The 13,742-nt window shown below is 40.0% G+C and overlaps 1 protein-coding gene across 5 annotated transcripts in view; it reads left to right on the top strand.

Moving 5' to 3' along the window:
* Positions 1-3,509: 3,509 nt before the first annotated feature.
* The window catches only part of LOC111232153 (choline transporter-like protein 5-B), a 48,897-nt gene continuing 38,664 nt past the window's right edge, over positions 3,510-13,742 (top strand). For all 5 annotated transcript variants that reach the window (XM_022759533.1, XM_022759534.1, XM_022759532.1 and 2 more), the window contains exon 1: positions 3,510-3,693. In XM_022759533.1, coding sequence (XP_022615254.1) covers positions 3,657-3,693 — 37 coding nt within the window. In that variant the 5' untranslated portion in view covers positions 3,510-3,656. The remainder of the gene's footprint in view (positions 3,694-13,742) is intronic.

Here is a 13,742-nt window from a genome sequence, read left to right as displayed (position 1 = left end):
GCTTTAACTTCCTGGCTGATGTTTTGAGATGTTGCCTCAATATGTCCGCATAATTTTCCTTCCTCATGATGCCGTCTATTTTGTGAAGTACACCCTCAAACAAACAATTGTTGGAAAAATGACTTGTGTCATGCACAAAACAGACGCCCTTACAGATGTGACAAAACTATAGATAACATGAAATCCATGGGGTGGTTTAAAAAATGAGTTTATGTAAACCTCTGACTTCAACTGTACATGAGGGGTTGAGATTAAAACACTAAGTCTGAAGGAGAATTCAGTGAGTGCTTGCAGAGAGCGCTTTGCTCTGTCTGAGCTTAGTGTGAGATGTATGAATTTGTGAAACTAAAGACTGGGATTAGAATAGATTGAGTTCATAGAGAGAGCTCTCTGGTTTCTCTACTTGAGATCAAAAAGAGACACAAAAGTTGAGAAAATCTGAGAATTATTTCAGAGCTTGATGACATCTCATTTGAAACTTAAAAGGAGAGTAACTTGAGAGTCTTTTCTCTCCTGGTGAAAAAAACAGACACAGGAGGAATAAGCTATAGTCTCATTTAGGTTTCCCACAGATCATCTCTCAAAGTTTTCTACGAGAAATAAATGAAACACTTTTGAGATCTCTTTTTTGATCTTCTTTTCTCTGGGGCAACCAATTTCCATTAGAAAGGCAAAATACGCCTCATGAACAGTATGGGAAACAAAACCTGCAGCAACTGTAATACCAACGTAAAGCTCTAATACACGTGGAGAATACAAAGACGCAGGTTGTTGTTAGTGATTGAAAAGTTGTTTTGTTCTCCAGTCTAGATATTACTGTGCACTTTAGCTTTGCCACAGGTTAAAAAAGACAGCATCTGAAGGCAGCTACAAGCTTTATATGCCCTGCATTTTCAGGCCCCAGAGGTAAAACATCTTCATTCCCTTTCCAAATTGTTCTCTCTTACAGACAGATCATTGACTCATCGTCTGGCATTCCCACCAATCACAGATGCAATTTCCTATCGCCCAGTGTGCAATATATATTTCTCAGAATTGCTGTGTTTATCCAATTGATTGGAAAAAAAAAAAAGAAAAAGAAAGAGAGACTCCAATCGCCTAACTGCATTCTGTCTCTCTGTTGAACATTTATGCAGCAATGCTACTGCTGTACAGTGTTGGTGAATCACCTTTTATTTTATGGTGGAACTTGGGGGATTTCAATTTTTAGCAGCAGGGTCGATTGCAACTGCAGCAATTGTAACCACTGAATGAAAAAGGGTGATTTTCTGAACAGCATCTCCTTCTGGATCTGCTATCAAAAAAAAATCTCATTCACTATGCAAACTGCAACAGGACAACTGCCTGGAGGAAGAAATTACCTTTCTGTTTTAGAGAGTGAAAAAGGGCTACAAACCAAACCAGCACAAAATGTGCCTGCATCTGTTGTGCACCCTCTCAATTATGTAATTAGCAAGCTGTTGGCATCCATCATTTTCGCTGAATGATAAGCAGATGGGTTGCCAACACTCTGTTCTCAGTTTTAAGCAGTTTTAGGCCATAAAAGGTTGAAAACGACTGTCACCAAGATAAATCGTTCTACATTTAGTGTATTTTACTTGGCAATAATGTGAATCAGATTCTCCTTCTGTGCTACTGGCAGTGATCCTGCCACATCAACATATGATATGTCCCAGTGAAGTCAATCCCTTCTTAATGACTGGCCTTTGGCAACCTGAGCTCTCACTACTTTCATCTACAGAGCACATCAAGAGAGACATCACTTTTTTTCATGTCGGTGTTTAATGCAAATTACCTGTCCAATTTTTAACCCACCAGTACATTAAATGCATGAAATATGAACTTTTTAGATATTCTGTCATTAAAAAGGAATAATGTTTGACGATATGCACTTACTATTCAGGTAACATCCATGCTGAATCCCTTTGGCTGCTGCTGTCACAGATAAAACATGCTTCTCACTTGATCTTGCGTTGTTAATATTGGATGAAAAACTCACCCTGCAGCTCTTGGATTTCTCAGTTATTGGACATGATTTCCAGTCTCTTCTGCCACTTCCTGGTCATTTTTTACTACAGCATACTCTCAAAATCCAAAATCAATATGCCTCTGTGTGCCAGCACAAACATGAAAACTACACAATGAATTTCAGTACTTAAGAATAGTTTAGTTCTCTTGAGTATTTTATTTCGTGGGACAGTACTTCTTTGGGTAATGTTGGATAAACTGCGTACTACTTCTCTCTCTCTGAATCTGGAGCTGCAGGATCCAGATCTGACAAAACTACTCCACACTTTATTACTTTTATTAGTAGTAGTAGTATTGTTATTAATTGGTGCTGCTGTCATTGCTGCTGTTATTGATAATAGCATTAAACCTATGGGTATTGCTACTATTATTTTAACAGTCAACTATCAACAGTATAGGCTACAGCTGCTCTTGGTTCCTTTTATCTGTAAAACATTTAACTCAACAATAGACAACTGTATATCTAACTGTGACTGGACACACATGGCATATTAATGGATCGACAGCCTGTGTGCAGTCCATGTATGTAGTATTTCCTTTACCTGTGCTTAAAGGCCCTATACACTCATGGACATTTAATTTGTTTGACAATCCTCTGAACCTGCTATTAGTTTTGTTGCACCTCTTTGGGTGGGAGAAATTACACCTTTATCACTATCATTAGTTCTTGAAATTTGGTGACTTTATGTGATTAGAGCACAGCTCCAACAAACTGAGCAGGGGGTCTAATCAGCCAAAATAAGTGGAAACACTGGTACAAGACCTTTTTTATGTTGACTTCAAATGAAGTGTTTTACCCAGATGTAGGTCAGATAATATGGGCTTGAGTCATAAATGTAATGTAACGTTAGACTGAACCTGACTGAATTGTTTTTGGGGGAAAAAAATTGCCTGTGCATTTAGCATTGATGGCTCCTGGTGACTTCACATGCACCTGAGCCTTATGCCTTGAAATACTTGTAACCCTCCCTTTTCATGTTGCCTCCGCAGCAGAAGCAGCAGCAGCATATAAAGAGATAAAGCAGACATTGACTATGCCACTGTGGAATCTGAAAGGGGAGGCACAAAGAGAGAAAGCGTTGCAATATCACAGAAAACCCAGCTGAGGTCAGTGTTTCTCCACCGGACGCCTCAGTGTGGACAGAGACGTCACTGCCACCAAAAATCAGTAGCTGCAATGTTGGCTGTTTTTCCATTAATCAACCGAGGAGCCACTTGGAAATCACTACTTTTGTTGTAGACAGGCAGTCTTCTAATCCCTTTGTTCTCAAGCATGTAAACTGTACAACTGTTCGCATCAGCTGAGAAATTGCACAAAAACGGTGTGGGTACGTTCTTTAAATCACTTCCTAACAAAGAGAAACAGGAGCAGCAGCAGCCCAAGTATCCATGCGTCCCCTTTAAGACCGTTTTGGAATAATTAATGACGTCGAGCTGTAAACACGACTGACGCTCAGCTGCGTGGCCGAAGCATCCTCAGACCAAGAGCCCGAGTCCTCTCTAGGTTCCCTGTGTTTATCTCTCGACGGGACCGCTGAAAGGCATTAAAACAACTGCGGTTCACCTCGACTCTCTTATGCGGTCTCCAAAACCAAGACGGCGGTGCTGCATCTATCCTACTAAGTGCCATGGCTAGAAAGACGGACATTCCCTCCTCTTACTATGGTGAGTCGGTTCGTCTTTGTTGTAAACGCCGATATTTTTCCAATGTAACGTTATGACAGCAGGAAATAACGCTGTATTCATCTGGCTGAATGATGTTTGACCCCTCACTGTGATTTTCGGGAACGTTAGCTAGTCCAGTTGCTAACTGGGCTATTTAGAGGCTATTTAACGGCTGGCTGGCATCAAATACGCAGTAACGGCAGATTAACGTTTATAAACGTTATTAACGTTCGAATAGTTAAGTAACCTAACGCCCCCCCAACCCCCACCTTAGAGTGTTTTTTTTGTTACAATGCCTCAAAAATGATCCGTGTCCCTACTGTTAAGTAGATAACTCCTGTAACAAAATTATTTTAGCCTTGTATTGTTTACCTGGTAAATCAGTCACCACTTTCCTCCTCCACTTGTCGTCACTTCGTCTTTGTTGTAAACGGAGATATTTTCCTGTCAAACTACTGTCTGACAACATGACATGGTTGGTCAAAAAACATTCGTTGGAGCTGCAAATGACCATGATCATTGATGGATCTGTCGATTATTTTAATCGATTAATTGTTTGGTCTAGCTTTAAAATGACAAATAGTCACAATTACCTAATGCCCTAGATGATGCCATCAAATTACCTTGATTTAGTCTATTACCAGTCCAAAACCGTAAGATATTCAATTTCATTTTATCATGTAAGACAAAGAGTGCCTCCATTATTGAGAAAATGAAATGATTAACTTACCCAGTTACCAGAATAACTTGGCTGACAATAAATTGACTCTCAGTTGACTAATCAATTAATCCTGTCAGCTGTAATCTTCAGCCTGAATGATGTTTGACCCCTTGCTGTAAGTTGGTACATTTAGCTTAATTGACATAAATTATGTAGTAATGGTAGAATAGTGTTCTTTTAAATGGTTATTTACAATGGAATAATACTGCCTTTGAATGTTTCTAATGTATCACCTTAAATGGCTTAAACGTTATGCGTATCCTCGGTTAACTCTTGATACTCGTGATATAATTTTCTGCCTTATATTGATCACCAGGTGCTCACAATAAGAGTCTATTAACAAGTCTTAACTGCACTCCTCTACTCTCCACTCTTGTTGCTCACAATGAGAATAATTACAGTGTTGTAATAGCTGCAATCCAGGTATTGTGGTCAATGTCCTCTGTTAACAGTTTTAATAAAAAAGGATTTATTGTCTCCAAGTAGCATTTTTGCTGCTCCAGGCGTATGGACATATTTAATCCATGGGGAGATTTTCTGTCCATTAGCCTGCCTTAGTAATCATGTTGTTTATCAAAGCAATATAATCCTTTATCACCACCAGATGCCTAACATACAGCAGTGTGTATCTTGTGAAACAAAGAGTCACTTACCCTGATGATTTTCACCAGACTGGTGGCTTTTTGAGCTTTGATGCCAGTCATACTTTCACAGTTAATATTCCATTCTATATTTAGTCATTTTGATGATTTTATCAATTAATGATATTAGTATTAATAGAATAGAAATATTATTATTCAGTCAAATTTTAGCAACTCTAGAATGCTTTCAATGAAAATGTTCCTTACATTAGCAAACAAATTATGTTCCAAAGAAAATAAAATGTCATTGCAGATTTTATTTGGTCTTATGTGGCTGTGGTTAAGGAGTAACCTCTGTCATGTACAATGTACAATATTTCTTAATCACCAAAAGGCAAAGGTAGACATGTAGCACTTATCAGGTAATCAGGCCAACCCCATTTGTAACACGGAAGTGTTACCAAAGTCTTCCATATCAATATCAGCAACAAATGCATATTATCACAAAGCTCTGTCTAAGCTGTATGTGATAATTGCTGCCTAGATGTCAGTCAGGTACAGTAACTGTACTGTCTTAGAGTGACACAGGCATTGTCAAGCTCTTGATGGGGAAAACTACTGTGTCTTCCTGTTATTTCCCCACATGCTTGCCCGATGTGTCCCTCAGACCTCATGACTCCAGCAGTCTGCCAATCATAACTGCAACATGTCAGCTGGCGTTGATTCTCACTGCTCTCTGCAGATATGCAGCTCACCATTGAGGCCTTCAAACCATATCACTCCCTGCTCACAAGTTCAAGCTTGTGCTTTACAGTATGCCATAAACCTAGAGATTGTGTGTAGAGTGTTGTAAGTATACAGCTTAGTGAGCACAATGTTGAGCCTGTGTATCATTATTATTATTATTATTATTATACACACTATATAGATACATATATTATACAGACTGATATGTACATACTTGCATTACCTTCTATTGCTGCAGGTCATGTGGTACTCCCCAAAGAATTACATAGAATATAGTGAGACAATTTAATTAAGGAACATAATTTTGCCCTAACACAGTCCGGTGACTGAGCTAGTGGAGCGTAGGATAGAGTTATGGTGCCTCCCTGTGTTTAGGTCAGCTGCTTTATGTTATTGGCTCCCTGGTGCTTTCGTTCCATCAGCTAGCTTGGCTGAAGAGCAATTTAGAGTATTTTGGTCTCACAACTGAGCACAGAACAAGACAAATTGTACATCAGAATCGCCTACCCAGTAGTGTTGGCAGCTAATGTTTCACACTCTTTGTTTAAATGCAGACTAAATGTGGAGTGCGCAGTGTAGAAAATCACCTTTTGTTGCTGATATAGTACTGTGAATCTCTGTCTGTCTTTTGTGATTTATGATGCTGATTGTGGTAACTTCAGCTAGAAAATAATCACTCGACAACGTCTTGGCCGTATTTGCACTTTATATAAGGATGGCGAAATGAACTTTACATCCAGAGCTAATCTGTAGACATCTCTGTCGGCGGGAGATCAAGCATACAACAACGCCCGGGGCGGAAGTGTACTTCAAAATAAATGCAACATATGCAGCATTGACCCTTGGTGGGTGCATAGCTCTTATTCTACTTATTGTACTCTTATTCTGATAAGGACTAACTTAACTTAATAATGTTCACATTACAACACTGATGATGATTCTGCCCAATCTATTATTTCCAGTCCAGCTAGTTTGAATGTCAGTCACTCGGGTTTCTTTATAAACTTACCATATTGCAGAGACATACAATTGTTAAACAGGAATACATAGAAGAAACAGACACCTTTTTACCCACAAGACATGTTTTGCAGAGGAAGTGCTAGTGTTCTCACTTCTTTTTTTTTTTGTTCTCACCTTCCTACTCCCGTAAAAGTTATCACTACACATTTCTGAGGAAAGTGGGGAAACCACTAACACTAAAATATTAGTGAACCATGTGTTGGCAGGTAGTCAACCTAGCTACCATCCCATCATTCACATCCAGTTGCTCTACATCCCAGATTCAAGTGTACACTTGCGGCTGGTATATTATATAACATTTCTGACTATGTAGCAAGTGTTCAGTGGGCTTACACTGTATTGCAGAAATGTTCAGTCAATCAGAAAAGTAGAAAAATAGCTCATAATCATTCTGTGACAGGTTTGTAAGTAACAATTTAGATATGAGTTCCATTCACCACAGAAAGTGTTGAGTCGGGCACACTGTTAATTAACAAATTTTTCGCATGGGCAGCTTCCCTTAACGCTGCATTTTTATACTGAGTCAATGCAGAGTCTTGACAGAAAGCTGAGAGCTGTGGTTTAGAATCAAACATTCACAGCGTCGTCCTGTGAAATTGCAGTCAGAAGGTGGTGGCTCAAATGGCCCATTTTGCACCCAAGACTAAGTGCTATTATGGGCTTTTTAAGTGTCACTGTCCCCTGCAAATACTTGCTTTAAATGAAGACCAGTGCTCGCTCCATAGTGCTACACATTTTGTTTGTCTGTATGGCAGACTTGTCTGTATGGTCAGTATCTGTTCATTATTTTTAACAAGGTTATTTTCTATTGCTACTAATTTCATGTGTCTTTTCTCGAGATAGCTCTGTCAATGCCTGGAAGTTTGAAGTATATTATTCACGCTAATGATAGGGTGAGTGTGTAAATAATTTCAAAGATTCACTTCTGCACAGAAGCGAGCACTGGATGGTTATTTGTTCAAGTCTGTGAAAATGGGACATTTAGCTGTGAAGAGGCTTTCTTGGCAACAGCAAGGAGACTTTAAATTTCCAATTTGCAGTACAAATACAGTTGGTGTTTCTTTATGACTAAAAGGCTAAGTGACATTGACAGTGATTTATGAAACACAATCCAAAGATATACTGGAAAAGAAATGCAGCTACATTCATGCTAGACATGTAGATTTTGATTCTCGGGTTCATGACTTTTGATAGGTCTAACGTGATAAACGATGCAGCTAGCGTTATCAAAGCAAACGAGTCATTATCCTAAGAGCAAAAGATAAATGATGTTGTGATGTAAACATGCTTTGTTGCACAGGTGAGAGCCTTGAATTGCATCTTGCCAATTTGCTTAGACATTTAAGGGTTTTAGCAGCTTTTTCACTGATCTGAGCTCAATGTGTGCAGACTGTTTGGTGGCAGCTGTTATTGTGGACTCCATGTTGGACAACACAGGCAGTAAAGTTATATTAATATTGACCAAATCAAAGGTTTTAGGGATAAATTGTACTCCTATCTAAAAGAGAATATCACCCAGTTTAGGAAATCAGATTTGTTTAACTACTTGCGTACTAGTTACACACTAGAGTCATTAAATCATAAGAACAATTTCTTGTTCTTCTGGTAACAAGTGAATCAAGAGTCGAACTCTGATGTACTGTGACACATACATATATTCAGTAATGTGCTGAAAGTCGAGTCAACATGATGTAATTTTAAAAACATCACAGCAGAATGTAATGCTATGCAACAAAGGAAATTTGTCCTGGTTGCGGGCCCACCACTGCAGCGGGATTGCCATTGACGGAATATGCGGTGTTAATAAATAGCCATGTGATTCCTCGGCTGCAGTGCAGTGGTGCCCTGCTTTTCTCCCACTTTGATAATACGGCCCAAAAAGTTGCTCAAAATCTTGCTCAAGCTTGGCTTTTTCGCCATGTGCTGTCTCACATTCGCTATCACTATTCGCTATGATGTCTGCACTTTGGACATCCTCATCTAGGATGAAACTTAATAACTGACCTTACATACACTCCATAACAAAGCAATAGAAGATCATTCGAAAAGGATTATGCTAGGCTAGTTTCATTCAGCTGACCCACCTGCTGCTGCAAGCAGCCCTCCCTCATCTTGTAGCAGGGTGTTTAGGTGGCTCTGGGCAATCTCTATTTTACTATGTGGAATGTACTGAAGATGATGGAACTGTGGATCAAGCATACAGACCAAAATGGGGATGGATTCTATCAGATTATCAGACTCCAATTAGAACTGTGTTTGAAACTGCTGTTGAACTGTGCATGTTGAAGCATCTGACCTAGCAGCTGTACGAGCCTTCAAAAACAGTGGTGCTGATCATGTTGAAAAGGACTGGATATATTTAAGACAATCCAACATGCAACTCACCACACATTATTTTGCCTTGGCCAAAGATTGCAGCACTGAAATAAGCTGTTTCACCAGCTCCCAGTGTGATGCTCTCACTGCAAGCGACTTTTGGACGCTTGGTTTGGTGACTGGTGATTGCACTGCGACCCTTTGCTCGAACAGCCACTGGAGCATGATGACTGTGGAATTTCACCTCACAGGACAGTCACTTTGGAGTTTGTCTCTTATGCCAAGCTGTTCCTGTCGTTTCTTCAAGGCGCAAGTGGTGCCACTGCCGAATGGCGAAAGTAGCTGACATCTCTCCTTGCTGCATCAATTAAACTAGCCTTTATTGCCCAGTACATCCCAGGTCTTTCAAAAACATTTCACATAGCTCGATTCCTAAGTTCATGTTTCTGGCATTATCATGGACTGTGCGATGCACCAGTATGCCCCTTTCCTTGATTATCTCAGAGTGTCAATTTTTGCAGCAGTATGGCTCTGTTGCATCATAGATGTGCACAGCACTCGGGTCTTCAGCTTCCATGTATTGATGATGTAATGAGTTACTGTAATGTATGGTTCCATGGTAGAGGATGTCCACAGATCAGTTGTTAGCGACACACTGGCCTTTCATTTCCATCGCAATATTTTCACGCCTGCAGTCATATTGGTATTTAATAGTATTCCAGTGTGTGCTGTAAGACAGGACACCATAGCTAGGTTTTAAAAAATGCAGTATTTCTCTGAACCCTTCACAGTGTACTGCATATTAGCTAAAGGTCTAATATCTTTGACAATGAAATTCACCAGCAAATTGGAGATTTGCAACCGTCTTCATCACATGATCAGCGACTCGTCGGCGTTATGCTTAAAGCGTGATCAAAGACTAATATTAATTCAGATTAGTTAAAATGTTTAATACCAAAATGTCATCCTTACCACGGTACCATTAGGAACATGGACACACTTGCATTGCACAGGAAAAAAATCCATCCCCATCTTAATTAGTCATTTAGTCCGTTACAGAGTCTTAAACCTTATTTTCCTAAAACATGCAAATAAGTCTGCCTACAGGGTGAGATTATTTACAGTAACCTGTTTCCTCTGCAGATTAATTGAGTGATTATTTCCTCTTGGTTTTTCAAGATATCAACACTAATTTCTAAACAAAACCTGACTATGAGGAAGCTCTATTGGAGAAATGTGAAATTAACTATGAAAGTAGTCTTAAATACTGAAGATAGACTAAAGGATATTGTGTATACACTGGTAAAGCTGTGTAGATGTTTATATGTTAAGTGTGTTGCTTTGCCTTGGTGTGTGTATTTATTATCAAGATGTGGCATTTCTACATATTTTTAAATCTTTATAAATCCAGGCCAAAGCCAGTTGAGCCTGTCACTGATCCGCAGTAGCAAGTCTGGTTTCACAGGAACACAGGGCTGCAACTGACATGCCTGGAGGCCCCCACAGAAGTAACCAAGGTCACAAAGCTCCAGCCACAATTCTGCTACATCTCCACTCTGAGCAGCAGGCTAGCTGTCAGTGTCTGACACTGTCAGATGCTAACTCCCCTCTTGGGGGTCGAATCCCAGCCTGGATTCCGCTATTCTCTGCATTTTAGGGGATGTCAGCTAGTACTGTGTCTTTGCTTCCCTCTGAAACTATGCACAGTAAATACTGTTCATGCACTGATAGGAGTTAACCCAGTGGGCTACCAAGCCAGATATGCCAAGTACACAGTCCTCAACCATCTGCTAATAGTTTCAGAGGATCCCAAGGGACTTCCTAAGTAAACCTAAACCAGAGATCTGGATGTTGTTGTCTTGTTTCAATAAGGAGACAAGCACTTTAAAGGTTGTGTTGTTCTCCAGAGAGGGAAAATAAGAGCAAAGCAGAGAAGATGTTTCTGGATTCAGAAGGGCAACAGAAGAAAGGCAGAGAAAAGGAGCGTAATGGTGCTACATGGAGCGTTTTTTGTGTGTATTATGTCCAGATTTTTAATATTGTGAAAAAAGTGAGCCATCTGGCGCTTTTTAACCGGTTCTTTTGGAGACGGACTCCAAATTGCTTTCTTTTTTTTCTTCTTCTTTTTTTTCTTTTCCGGGGAGTGTGGGAGACTTACGTGATCATGATGCTGTTCCCAATTCATCTGTTTGTGAATGTGTGCATTTTGTATGTGTGTGTGTTTGAGGTGTTGGGGTTAGTGGGATGTGTGAGTGCTGCATGACTCAGTATGAAGCATTGCCAGTAAATCTCTGCCCCCCATGACCCTCTCGAGTCTTCTCAGTGTGTGTATGTGTGTTTTTCTGATTCAGCTGTGAAACCTTGACAGTGAATTCCCAAATACCCCATGACCTCCTTCCAGTCTCTTATCCTATCACAGCTTTACTGGCCTCTTTATCTTTATGGCAGTGATCCATACAAGCAGCTTTGTTACCAGTGTGCCATGTGCCCAACACTAATGTTGCAGGAGAAACCTGAACACCGCTAGTTTTTAAATACAGACTTGAGGAAAACGTAAAGCCCCAAAGCCATGTTACTGATGTTGCTTCCCTCTGTGGATTGGCAGAAGTCAGTGCTTTCATCAAATATGAATGAATATAGTGTACACAGGATTCAGACTTTACAGGCTGTGCTTACCCTGCTGAGCAACATCATTATTCTGAATTTTTAACATTTCTGTTTTCTCTTTTGTGTTTATTTGTAGCTGGATCATAGACCTCGCTAAGCCTAACATAGCTTTGACAGAAGTGCAGTCTCGCAGCACTTCACTCTCCCCAGGTCTTGGAAATGTTTATGAATCAGCAGAGTAAAAACAACAAAAAAAAGTCCTTTCCAAATGGCCCTTCTGACCCAACCCATGTAGAGCACCTGCAGTGTTCGAGCTGTTTGCCTGACCATGGTATGAAAGAGGCCTGTGTTGAACAGTGGAGCCTGGAGACACTGGTGCCTGTGTTTGCCCGTGTTGATGTGTCTGTGCACTGGATGTATGGAGACGAGCTGAGAAACGTGGGCAAGGGGGGATGGAGAAAGTGAAGAAAAAGTTTTACTCTGGAGAGTACACTCTACTGTATGATTCATATTCTTACCCATTATATTTGACAGTTACACTCTGTGTACTTCAATTTCTTGACTTGAATTTTATCTTGTTTATTTATCTTTGCCCTCACATTAACAAAACACACACACATACACATGTGGGTTTGTGTGTGTGTGTGTGTGTATATAATATATATATATAATATATATTTCGTTTTTAATAAATTTGCAAAAAATTCTAATTGATATGGGGTATTGAGTGTAGATTGATGAGGGAAATAATTAATTTAAACTATTAGCATAAGGCTACAACATGACAAAATGTGAAAAAGTGAGCAGAAGTGGTCTGGATATTTTCTGAATGTAGTATATAATGTATCTACACATAGTATAGATGCAGTATAAGTGGTCTCAGACTGCACACACACACACACACACACACATACACAGAAAATAATCCCTTAGCAGACTAACCTTGTGAGTGACCCACAGAAGATAAGTGTGCAATTTAGTTTCCTCCCAAATTGTGAAATACAAGGCGATGAACTGCCTCTGGCGTGTTGTTACAAATGGCTCCCTTCTAGCACAGGTACTGTGAAGATGAGTAGATCAGCAGTCAATCTCAGCACATACTTCAGAATCTGTAGGGACTTCAAATTGAGGCAGTGTCACTGTGCCTTTCAATCTTTTTTGAGTGCTTTTATTAAGCATCTGTTGGTAGCAGGAATTTTAACACATAATTTTAATTTCTGTCAGAGACTTAGTTTACCTTGTTTCGGTCCTCATCACTGTAAATTGATGCATCGATCTTGTTGCAATGGCAGACTAGCTGCAAATGCAAGTGGGACTGGGGAGTGAAGATTACTGCCAAAGCCTTTGTCTGATCCTGATGTGTAATTCCTCACCCCGACCAGCCTCATTGCTTCAGAACCTTTGATTACCACAGTGATTGTTGTGTTATGCGTAAATCTTTCAGTCACAGCAGGGACACGGTGGCATTATCCAACACTATGTCAATAGAGGAGACTAACATTTAGTGGAGTTAACAGTGACTCTAGCTGTCCCAGTGTAGCATGCCTGCCAGGCTTTTTCCAAATGTTGTTGACTACAGACCCTCATTCAGCCTGACGACAGCCAGCAGCTCACATCCAGTCCACCAGCCTCATCTCCTGCACTGGCAGACTGCAGTGCAGTCTAAACAGCCGTCATCTAATGCAGAGTCTGCTGGTGGCCCAGCATCACTGATGATTTTCACCACTCTCTTTTAACCCTTCATTGAAACCTGTTTTTTGGGCCAGAGGAAAGTACCACTGGAAGTAGTAAGGCTGATGTAATGAGTAGGAACAGCAGCTGAAGCTAAATTTACCTTAGCTGAATAAGCAAATGCTCTGTCACCTGAATGTTATTGTATTCGATTGAAGAGGTTTGTAATCCTCCAGAATATTTTAGTATGCAATACACTCTAATGTTAACTGCTGTTGGAGAGTATCCTTGCACAATCACATGTTGTGCTTTTGTTCCCACTGTCATATTGTATTGACGGTCTTCTATTCTGGGTTTTGAACAACATAATGACTGCCCTAATTTTT

The sequence above is a fragment of the Seriola dumerili genome, unplaced genomic scaffold, assembly GCF_002260705.1.
Source record: "Seriola dumerili isolate Sdu_G_001 unplaced genomic scaffold, Sdu_1.0 BDQW01000322.1, whole genome shotgun sequence".
Classification (NCBI taxonomy): Eukaryota; Metazoa; Chordata; class Actinopteri; order Carangiformes; family Carangidae; genus Seriola; species Seriola dumerili.
This window is presented reverse-complemented; position numbering and strand designations above follow the sequence as displayed.